The 12,062-nt window shown below is 44.9% G+C and overlaps 1 protein-coding gene across 2 annotated transcripts in view; it reads left to right on the forward strand.

The window, feature by feature from the left end:
- agap3 (ArfGAP with GTPase domain, ankyrin repeat and PH domain 3) overlaps positions 1-8,078 on the forward strand; it is a 678,127-nt gene extending 670,049 nt beyond the window's left edge. For both annotated transcript variants that reach the window (XM_060823965.1, XM_060823964.1), the window contains exons 15-16: positions 2,664-2,919; positions 3,893-8,078. In XM_060823965.1, coding sequence (XP_060679948.1) covers positions 2,664-2,919; positions 3,893-4,108 — 472 coding nt within the window. In that variant the 3' untranslated portion in view covers positions 4,109-8,078. The remainder of the gene's footprint in view (positions 1-2,663; positions 2,920-3,892) is intronic.
- Positions 8,079-12,062: the final 3,984 nt, after the last annotated feature.

A 12,062-nucleotide genomic window follows, 5' to 3' on the forward strand; every position in this document is an offset into this window, starting at 1 on the left:
ACATTCTCCCCATGTCTGTGTGAGTTTCTGCCCACAATCTGAAGGTGTGCAGGTTAGGTGGCGTCGCCATGGTAAATTGTCTGTAGTGTGCAGAGATATTTAGGTGGATTAGTCATAGGAAATGTAGGGTAACAGGGATAGAGTGGGCTGGATGGGATGCTGTTTGGAGAGTTGGAGTGGACTCAATGGACCGAATGGCCTGCTCCCACACGAGGGATTCTATGCTTCTAATAAAGTTTCTTCAGCTTTGCTGTGGAAGAGGATATGGAAGATATAGAAAGTAGCGAAATGGATGGTAACATCTTGCAAAATATCCATATTACAGAAAAGGAAGTGCTGGACACCTTGAAACGCATAAAGGTGAATAAATCCCCAGGACCTGATCAGGTGTACCCTAAAATTCTGTGGGAAGCTAGAGAAGTGATTGCTGGGCCTCTTGTTGAGATATTTATATCATGGATAGTCACAGGTGAGGTGCCGGAAGACTGGAGGTTGGCAAACATGGTGCCACTGTTTAAGAAGGGTGGTAAGGACAAGCCAGGGAACTATAGACCAGTGAGCCTGACCTCAGTGGTGGGCAAGTTGTTGGAGGGAATCCTGAAGGACAGGGTGTACATGTATTTGGAAAGGCAAGGACTGATTAGGGATAGTCAACATGGCTTTGTGCGTGGGAAATCATGTCTCACAAACTTGTTTGAGTTTTTTGAGGAAGTAGCAAAAAGGATTAATGAGGGCAGAGCGGTAGATGTGATCTGTATGGACTTCAGTAAGGCGTTCGACAAGGTTCCCCATTGGAGACTGATTAGCATGGTTAGATCTCACAGAGTACAGGGAGAACTAGCCATTTGGATGCAGAATTGGCTGAAAGGTAGAAGACAGAGGGTGGTGGTGGAGGGTTGTTTTTCAGACTGGAGGCCTGTGACCAGTGGAGTGCCACAAGGATCAGTGCTGGGTCCTCTACTTTTTCTCATTTACATAAATGATTTGGATGCGAGCATAAGAGGTATAGTTAGTAAATTTGAAGATGACACCAAAATTGGAGGGTGTAGTGGACAGAGAAGAGGGTTACTTCAGATTACAACAGGATCTGGACGAGATGGGCCAATGGGCTGAGAAGTGGCAGATGGAGTTTAATTCAGATAAATGTGAGGTGCTGCATTTTGGGAAAGCAAATCTTAGCAGGACTTATACACTAATGGTAAGGTCCTAGGGAGTGTTGCTGAACAAAGAGACCTTGGAGTGCAGGTTCATAGCTCCTTGAAAGTAGAGTTGCAAGTAGATAGGATAGCGAAGAAGGTGTTTGGTATGCTTTATTGGTCAGAGTATTGAGTACAGGAGTTGGGAGGTCATGTTGTAGCTGTACAGGACATTGGTTAGGCCACTGTTGGAATATTGTGTGCAATTCTGATCTCCTTCCTATCGGAAAGATGTTGTGAAACTTGAAAGGGTTCAGAAAAGATTTACAAGGATGTTGTCAGGGTTGGAGGATTTGAGCTACAGGGAGAGGCTGAATAGGCTGGGGCTGTTTTCCCTGGAGTGTCGGAGGCTGAGGGGTGACCTTATAGAAGTTTACAAAATTATGAGGGGTATGGATAGGATAAATAGGCAAAGTCTTTTCCCTGGAGTGGTGAAGTCCAGAACTAGAGGGCACAGGTTTAGGGTGAGAGGGGAAAGATATAAAAAGGACCTAAAGGGCAACTTTTTCAAGCAGAGGGTGGTACGTGTATGGAATGAGCTGCCAGAGAAAGTGGTGGAGGCTGGTACAATTGCAACATTTAAAAGGCATTTGGATGGGTATATGAATAGGAAGGGTTTGGAAGGATATGGGCCGGGTGCTGGCAGGTGGGACTAGATTGGGTTGGGATATCTGGTCAGCATAGACAGGTTGGACCGAAGGGTCTGTATCCATGCTGTGCATCTCTATGACTCGATGACTCTAATACCACCAGATTTGTTTTACACAGATTAATTAATTGTTCTGGGATGTCTTAGGTTAATTGAAATTGTTTTAACTTATGTCATTGAAGATTTTATTTTCATTGGATTTATTTTACATTTCTTCACTTCTTCACCTACATCTAAATATTTTTATATTCTTGTAGTTTCCCATCACCAATATTATCTTTGTGAATCTGCCGTATATAGAGCTTTGATATTTAATCTAATCTCAAAGAGGTTAATCTAATCTAATCTAATTTCTTCTGTGGCCTCACTGCAATCGTGGTTGTGTTTCTTAAGTGAGAAACACAGATTTCATAGAACCACAGAATCCCTACAGTGCTTAAAAAAGCCATTCAGCCCATTGAGTCTGCACCAACCCTCCAGAGAGCATCCTACCCTGACCCAGTCCCCAACCTTATCCCCGTAACCGCAGATTTTCCATGGCCACTCCGCCTAGCCTACACATCCTGGGACACTACGGGCAATTTAGCATGGCCAATCCACCTAACCTGCACATCTTTGGATTGTGGGAGGAAACCAGAGCACCCGGCAGAAACCCACACAGACATGGGGGAGAGTGTGTACACAGACAGACATTCAAGGCTGGAATTGAACCCTGGTCCCTGGCGCTGTGAGGCAGCAGTGCATATTTGTGTTGAGAGCGGGTTAGCCTGGGAGCATGGAGTGATGCCTTGTGTCTAACTCATTGGTCCTTCTTGCAGGGAGGAGAAGGAGCACTGGATCAGAGCCAAGTACGAACAGAAACTACTCCTAGCAGCCCTGCCACAATCGGACATCCCCCTGGGACAGCAGCTGCTCCGAGCTGTGGTGGAGGATGATCTCCGGCTGGTCGTCCTGCTCCTTGCTCACGGAACCAAGGAAGAAGTGAATGAGACCTACGGAGATGGAGATGGCCGGACTGCATTGCATCTGTCCTGTGCCATGGCCAATGTTGTTATAACTCAGCTTCTTATATGGGTAAGAATCAGATCAGTGAATGTACAAGTGTTGTGTTATACCCAGACTGCAGCTACAGTCTCTCACAGTGTCATGTCATCACCCACACAGGCAGCTCCTCCAGAGGGAGGTGGTAACTTGGTGAAATGTCACTGGACTAGGAACCCAGTACCTCAGGCTAATATTCTAGAGTCATGGGTTTGAATCCAATTGTGACTTTAAATCCAAATTTAAATTCAGTAAAAATCTGGAATGAAAAGCTGTTCTAATCGTTTCTGTGTAACCATTGGCGATTCTTGTAAAAACCTATCTGGTTCACTAATGGCTTTGAGGGAAGGAATCTCATCCCCTCGCAGTCCGGCTGAGATGTGACTCTGCCCTCTGAAATGGCTGAGTAAGTCACTCAATTGTTTAAGACAAGTAGAGGGAAAGGTACTGTGAGTGTCCCTACCAGAGTACACCACAAGGATTGCAGTGATTCAAGAAGGCAGCTCCCCACTTTCTCCAGGACAATGAGGCAACAGCAGTATATGCTGGCCGGGGCAATCACACCCAGATCCCAAGAACACATTCAAAAGGAAACAATAAAAGTGTGGGGTTTTTTTTATTGGAATGAAGTGTAAACACTCTTTCCTTGTAGCCCTTGCATTTATGAAACTGAAAACTCCCCCACAGCCTGCTGCTTTGAATCATTTTTCCTTACCCCCTGTTTTCATATCGATATTTCACAGTCCCTCTCAGTCTCGGTACCCTCACCGTTCTCCTCCTCTCTCCCTATATCTCCATTGCTGAATCATTCTTTCCCTAATTCCAACTGTGTCTTATCTTCTCTCTCTCTCCTCATTCCACTCGTCTTCCTCCTCCGCGCTGTCACTGGCACCACCCATTGCACCCTGTCCTGATCCATGCTGCTTCTCCCTGATGCTTGGTCTGATAGTTGACCCTCTCAGAGGCTGATTTCACTAAGCGATGCTGTTTGCTGGTGTTGTTACAGTACGGAGTCGATGTGAAGAGTCGGGATGCTCGTGGACTGACACCAATGGCATACGCTCGGCGAGCAGGAAGTCAGGAGTGTATCGAGATTCTGACACAGTATGGCTGTCCCAGTGACAACTTCATTCCCATCCCAACCCCAAACCTATCACGCAGGAACACCAACGTTAATAACAACTCGCAGTCAGAGCTGAATCGAAGTGCCAGCATCATCTAATCTCCCGACATTCCGAGGATACAGCTCCCAGCCATTCTTGTTTATATGTTCTCTCTCCCCCCAGCACCCTCCCTGTCTCAAACAGCAGACTGACGGACCTTCTCCTCACTGACCATTGCTGCTCCATGAATGACCCAGTTTTGCGGAGTGTTTCTTTCTTAATTATGATGTGGTCTGGTGCACATGCTCAAACCTGCAATCCTGATGCTCAAGTCTAGGTGACTAGGGTGAAAGAGACACTGAGCCTGATCCTGGATGGACACAGACTACAGGGCAGGACACAGCACCCAGCAATGTCAAAGGCAGAATCATGTTATTACTGCAAAAGCAAATACCCCAAGGAGCATCATTCAGTTTACTCAAACCAAGCATACCACACTGAGTGGTGCAGGCACCCTAGAGGGCAGAGCAAAGTGTATGAAAGTGTGTGTTACACACTGCAGGCAGTCCCTGGGTTGTGAATGGGTTCTGTTTTCAAGTCTGTTCATGAGTCGATTCGCACCAAAGTCAGAACAAAATACAATACAATATAAGGATCTTTAAAATTAATATCAATACACCCCTGTGTGGGATCGCATCTTTAAGTACAAGTGCTCGTAAGTCAGACATTGGCAAATTGGAGACAACCTGTGGTGGGTGTGTGTGTGTGTGTGAACACTAATCATGAATGTCCGTTTATACACTAATGATGAATATTCGGTGTATTTGTACAATGATTGTGAGAGATTGTGTCATACACTAATCATGAATGTCCGATGTATTTGTTACACAGAGTGTGGGAGTGTGTGTTATGCACTAATGGTGAATGTCATATGTATAATAGTGGTGTGAAATATGGATGCTTGTTTGATTTTGCCAGTTCCCCGTGTCCCATGCATTCCACTTGTCTTTCACTCTATTTTCTCTCCAGTACAGGTCGGTGCTGGGCTGCAATCCTTATGTTATTGATTGTCACTGACAATGGGAACTCTGCTCCCCTTGTTCCTCCTTGCTTTTGAATCCAGAATGACAGGTTATGGTGAATGGAGCAACTTCAGTTCCCTCTGGAGAGTGGGTGAACAATACATGGAGTCTCTTCTTCACTGGAGGAAAGTTTGGAATCAAGCTGCCCTAAAATCATCAGGATTCTAATTAACAGAACAGGAACTGGATACTGTTTGAAATGGGAAATCATAGACAGGCATCATGTCTACAGGGTCTGGGGTGTGTCTGGAGATGCGGTCAGTGTGGCCAGAGCCTGGAGTGTGTCCTGGAGGAATGGTCAGTGTGGCCAGAGCCTGAGTTGTGTCCTGGAGGAATGGTCAATGTGGCCAAAACCTGAATTGTGTCCTGGAAAAGTGGTCAGTGTAGCCAGAGCCTGGAGTGTGTCGTGGAGGAATGGTCAGTGTGGCCGGAGCCTGAATTGTGTCCTGGAGGAATGGTCAGTGTGGCCAGAGCCTGGATTGTGTCCTGGAGGAATGGTCAGTGTGGCCGGAGCCTGAATTGTGTCCTGGAGGAATGGTCAGTGTGGCCGGAGCCTGGATTGTGTCCTGGAGGAATGGTCAGTGTGGCCGGAGCCTGAATTGTGTCCTGGAGGAATGGTCAGTGTGGTCTGAGTCTGAGGCCTGTCCTGGAGGAGTAGTCAGTGTAATACAGTTATTTACTCTGCCCAATGGTGTACACTGTGGAATGATGATGAGAGCTCATGATGGAGTTCCAAATTTGGAACCACCTGCCCTCCCTCCTTCTCCCATTGGTGAATCTTCAATCTCTGGGTCAGAAACGATCTGTGAGGTGTCGTACCCTCTGGCGTGAGAAGAGTCTCAGTCAGTACACTTGGGTGAACCGCACTCTACACTGACAGTTTCATTCATCCTGGAGTCACTGCTGATCTGGAACACACACAATCCACATGCGGTGTGTACACTGTGTACATGTCTGGACATGGAATCTGTGCTTGAGACTCAGTGCCATTGAAGATCAGTGGGCTGCTACGCCACCAGAAGGATGAGGAGACATTGGAGAGGGCACAGAACAGGTTTACCAGATTGTTGCCTGGTTTGGAGAGTATTAACTATGAAGAGAGATTGGACAAACTTGGTTTGTTTTCACTTGAATGTCGAAGGATGAGGGGCAACATTGATAGAAGTTTACAAAATGATGAGAGGCGTGGATAGAATGGACAGTCGGAGGGTAGAAATGTCAATTATTGGGGGACATCAGTTTAAGATAGGAGGAAAGTTTAAAAGAGGCATGAGAGGCAAGTATTTTACATAGAGGACTGTTAGTGCCTGGACATAGTTGCCAGCGGAGGTGCTGGAGTCTGGGACACTAACCGTGTTTAAGAGGCATCTTGATGGATACATGAATAGGCAGAAAACAGAGGGCTACAGATCACATAGATACAAAAGGCTTTTAGTTTAGAAAGTCACCATGTGTTGGCACGGTCTTGATGGGCCAAATGGCCTGTTCCTGTGCTATACTGTTCTTTGACAGTGTAAGTGTGCGAGTGGCACTGTGAGTGTGACTGTGTGTCTGTCTGTCAGTCTGTGTTGGTGTTTTCATGGATAAAGTGTTAGAATGAAAATTCATTGAGGAGTTATGCGAATGACTCAATAACTTCAATCAGGATAGTACACTCAAGCTTTCCCACATTCACTCTGTTTCCTCTTCGGAATGACATGTGCCTCAGTGGGGTCTGGTCAGCAGCGTCACTGACACCAAACTGGGGCAGATTGTAAATGACAAATTGACTTCAATGTTGCACTCGGATTAAACATCCAAACAGCTGGGTGGGTGTGCTGGCCACGGCTGTGGGGTTTATTTGAGTCCACCTAATGCCTATCACTGTTTCTTGCTAAATCTTGCTCTTTTATTCACTGCAACATGAACAGATTTCCCAGGAGTGTTAGCACTCTCTGGGTATGTGTACAGACAAAGGTATCTGTGTACATACAGGCATATACAGGCAAGTACAGCATACTGTATGATACCATTGTGTGACTGATATTATTGTAGTAGATATGGGCATTTTATTATGAGTGCGGACAACATACACCATATGAGTATGTGCATCCGAGAGGGCTGGTATTGTAGGTATGGGTAGCCTATGGGCAGTTTTATTGGTGCAGGATTGAGCAGCCCTGAATCCGTCTGGAAAAATGATTCTAACTGTAGCTGTCTGAAAATGTTTCCTGTCCAATTACTAGTCCAGTGCTGTGGTGGAACCGTGCACAAAACAGGTCCCGGCTTATCCCACATCACCCTCTCTCCCACCTACACGAACATATTGTATTCATTTGCAAAGAATCATTTTCATCAATTGAAATGTTTCTTTATCGTGTCATGTTGGGGCTGGTTTCCCTCCCTAAAACTTCCAGGTGAGATCCTCAGTCATTACAGCATAGAATTTCCATCTGTCCTGCCGATTCTGTCCTGGGGAAAAGACTCAGTCGGTGGACTTCGGACTGGAGAAGTGTCTGACGTTTGCAGCAAAGAGCTTCTGAGCTGAGCCGACAGTTTCCCATGTGGTCTGCGCCTTCTCCGTCACAAACCCAGTTACACTTCCCTTCCATAGGGGACATCCTGGACGTTTCACTCCAAGTCAATGATCAGGAATCGTGCTTTAATTTCCTTCTGTCTGAAACATTTGCTGTTAACAATCGTGGAATTGAAATTGTTCCTAAATGGTGTCCATGGATTTCTATTAACCCTTTCATCATCTTATTTCAAAGCAGCATAATCTACTGCAGTCATTAGGTACAGTGAAACACTAAAACCACTTACAATTTAGAAGTTAGGTCCGTATTACCATGTTTATACACCCTTCGCCATAAAGGTACTTGTGTATAATATGTATATTCTAAATATTTATATTGCTGGCTGTAAATATTATTTGGATGTTACTCTGTGTTCAGTTTTTCTCTGTGTGCTTGGACAGTGTTGACAGATCCATACCCAGCTTAATAAAAAACAGCAGCTGTGCTCAGTTCCTGGGGAGAACCCACTGTCTCAGTCTCTGGCTCTCATTTTCTCACTCTCTGTCACACACAGCTTCTCAAGCTCTCCACTCTCTCTGCATATGTCACAATTTGTCTCTATCACTTACTGTCTCTATCTGTTGTTATCATTGTCTGTGTCATACACTCTGTCCTCCCATCTCTTACTGTCTAATTTTCTTTGTCTCTATCTTATTATCTGTTTTGATCTCTCTATCTCAATCTCTTACTTTCTGTTCATATCTTTTACTGTCTTTCTTTTTATCTCTCACTCCTTCTCTCTATCTCTTACAAGGAAAATGATGACCTAGTGATATTATTGCTGGACCGTTAATCCAGAAACCCTGTAATATTTAGGGACCTGAGTTCAAATCCCACTATATTGTGGAATTTGAATTCAAGAAAAGTCTAATGATCATCCTGAAGCCAATGTTCACTGAGAAGGTAATTGCTATCCCTACCTGGTCTGGCCTAGTCTACATTTGACTCTTCGCTGCACTCTGAAATAGCCCAGCTCATTTATAAAAATCGTTAGGAATTCTCAAAAAGAAAATGAAACTGGGCAAAGGCAATGGAGTCAACAACAACAAAACCAGCCCTGTCAACCCTGTAAAGTCCTTCTTATGAACATGAGGGGGTAAGTGTACCCAGAATTGGGAGAGCTATCTCATAGACTAGTCAAGCAACAGCCTGCCATAGACACAGAACAGATCCTGCAGAGGTAGCAGAACAATGGTATTCAGTCGGGAGGAGTTGCCCTGAGAGTCCCCAAAGTTGACTGTGGACCCCATGAAGTCTCATGACTTCAGGTTAAACATGGGCAAGGAAACGTCCTGCTGATTACCATGTACCATCCTCCCTCAGCTGATGAATCGGTTCTCCTCCGTGTTGACCAACACTCGGCAGAAGCACTGAAGGTGGAAAGGGCACAAATTGTCCTCTGGGTGGAGATTTCACTGTCCATCACCAAGAGTGGCTCAGCAGCAGTAATACTGATCAAGCTGGTCAGGTCCTAAAGGACATAGCTGCTGGACTGGGTCTGCGGCAGGTGGTGAGGGAACCGACAAGAGGGAAACACTTCATCCTTACCAATCTGCCAGCTGAAGGTGGAATTGTTCATGACAGTATCAGTCAGAGTGACCACCGCACAGTCCTTGTGGAGACAAAGTCCCACCTTCATATTCAAAATACCCTCCATTGTGTTATATGGCACTATCACCGTGCTAAATGGACATTCCTCTCCCTTTCCATCTGTGCCAATCACACAATGTATCTCCCTCACTCCACATCTCCCACTGTCTTTCTCTATCTCTCACACTTTGTCTCTCTGTTTCATACTCCTCTTCATATGATTCTACCTGTCAACACGTCTTACTGCCTCCTCAGACTCTTTTTCTCATCTCACATTCTCTGTCTCCCTCGCTCTTATTCTGTCTGTCTATCTCTCAGTTTCCAGTTCTTACACTCCCCTCTTTGTTGCTAGACAGAGGTTTCCCAGCTTGGGGTGGGGGTCTTGGTGTGGGCAGGAGAGTGCAATCATAGTGGGGGCCTGGGTCAGGACATGTTCTGAAGGTATATATTGAATTAGGATATTTAAAGCTCCAATTAGGGGGAATTTAGCAAGATCACCAGCAGAGAGACTGCTGAGAACGTCCAGAGTGATTCTGCTGTGTGGTAAAGCTACCAGAGCCATCAGGCAGTCACTCTGTGTGCCAGTTTGGAGGTGAGCTTATCAGATCTAGCAACCCTGTGTCGACTTCTTATTTTTTATAAATTAATTTTAATTGGTTTAGCATTGTGCTTCAGTATATCAGGAATGTGATGGAACATTCCCACTTTCCTGGATGTGTGCCTCTTAAGGAGCTCTGCACAATCGAGGATAGAACAGCCTACTTGATTGGTACCCATCCACCATCTTCAACATTAATCTTTCTACCACTGACACTCAATAAAAGCAGTGTGTACCATCTACAAAATGCACTACAGAAATTCGCCAAGTCTCCAAGAGTTCTTTGATGAAGTGACAACAAGCAGAACCAATAAAGTGGAATAAGCAAAGGTAATATGTTTAGGTTTCCAAAAAGCATTTGATAAGGTACCACACATTAGCCTCCTTAACAAGGTAACATCCCCCATGGTGTTGGAGGTAATAGATTAGCTTGGATACAGGTTTGGCTAATAAGAGATTGGGGACGAAGGGGCACTTTCAGGATGGCAACCTTAACTATTGGAGTGCCCCAGGGATCAGTGCTGGGGCCACAATTATTTACAATATACATTAATGCCTTAGATGAAGAAAGTGGATGTTCTGTGGCCAATTTTGACGATGAAAATAAAAATCGTCAGGAAGGCAGGTGTTTTCAGGATGACAAAGAATGGGACGTCAAGCTGAAGAGGCTGCAGCTATTTGTGGGTGTACCTGGGCCATCTAGATGTGAATGCTCCTGGGGTCACCCATACAAATTTCAAAAGACCAATGGACCCCACTCTGAGCAGGCTGCCTCCACTTCTGCTGCAGACTTTGGCACTGCACTGCGATGTCGTGGGAGGGAATTAAAGAAGCTTTTGTGAGGACCTGAGGTTATATAGGTTACACTTTGTTGTAAATATGTTCTAACATTTGTTAACCTGTATTCACTTATTGGCAGAAGTCCAACCACAACTACGACATTGAAGATACAGGGTCCAACCTTTCTTAGCACCATGAAAGATTTAATGGTCCATGGTGTGATGTGAACAATTCTTACAGATATAGAACATAGAAAAATACAGCGCAGTACAGGCCCTTCGGCCCTCAATGTTGCGCCGACCGAATCCTACCTAACCTACACTAGCCCAATAACTTCCAAATGCCTATCCAATGCCCGCTTAAATGACCATAAAGAGGGAGAGTTCACCACTGCTACTGGCAGGGCATTCCATGAACTCTCAACCCGCTGTGTAAAGAATCTACCCCTAACATCTGTCCTATACCTTCCACCCCTTAATTTAAAGCTGTGTCCCCTTGTAACAGCTGACTCCATTAGCGGTAAAAGGTTCTCAGTGTCTACCCTATCTAAACCCCTAATCATCTTGTACACCTCTATCAAATCTCCCCTAAACCTTCTTTTCTCCAATGAGAACAGCCCCAAGTGCCTCAGTCTTTCCTCATACGATTTTCCTACCATACGATTTTCCTACCATGATCGAGAACTTGGAAGGGCATTGTTCCTTTAGCAATACAGGTTAATCTTTCCAAACTGTAAGCCACTACCTCTGCCTCTCTGCCATCAGATTGATGCTGTATGACGTGGTCAAGAGAGCCAGGATTTTCAGAAGGAATTTCTGCTCAGGGGAGTAATTCTGTAGAATACCATTGAGAGCAGTCAAGGCTGGCTCATTCAGTATGTTCAAGGTTCAGGAAGACAGATTCTTTATCAGTACGAGGAATCAAGGATTTTTGGGAAAAGACAGGAAAAGTGGATTTGAGGACAATTAGATCAGCCGTGATCTCATTGAATGGCTTATTTCTGTTCTTTCTGTCACTGGGAAAGTCACCTACAATCTGACTAACTTCTGTATTTTTCTGATTCTCTGGTCTCCTGCTGTGAGGTAGCAGACATTTTTTCTACTTTTTGTTTCCTAATGCACTGAAGTACCATTCCCATCTCTTCAACTCATTAAAAATTAATGTAAAGAGACAAGTCTCTGAAGCTGTGGGTGGAATCTTCTCGGGACCTGAATGCCAAGGGCTATGGGGAGAGATTTATAAGAATCGTGAGAATTGTCCAGCAAAGTTTTTCTTGGGAATAACTAGTTGCATTTTCCAACAGAGTTCCAGATATTGAGATGAGGTTATCATTAGTGAGCGACAAGATACCTTTTAAAGGATTTATTGCTCATTATCATTCTCATTAACACAGAGTCTCACCTCATTCATTTGCAGCTCCCTGTTGGACCACAGAATAGGTAGAAAGTTGATGACTAGAATTCTCAAC

Source organism: Hemiscyllium ocellatum, chromosome 4, assembly GCF_020745735.1.
Source record: "Hemiscyllium ocellatum isolate sHemOce1 chromosome 4, sHemOce1.pat.X.cur, whole genome shotgun sequence".
Classification (NCBI taxonomy): Eukaryota; Metazoa; Chordata; class Chondrichthyes; order Orectolobiformes; family Hemiscylliidae; genus Hemiscyllium; species Hemiscyllium ocellatum.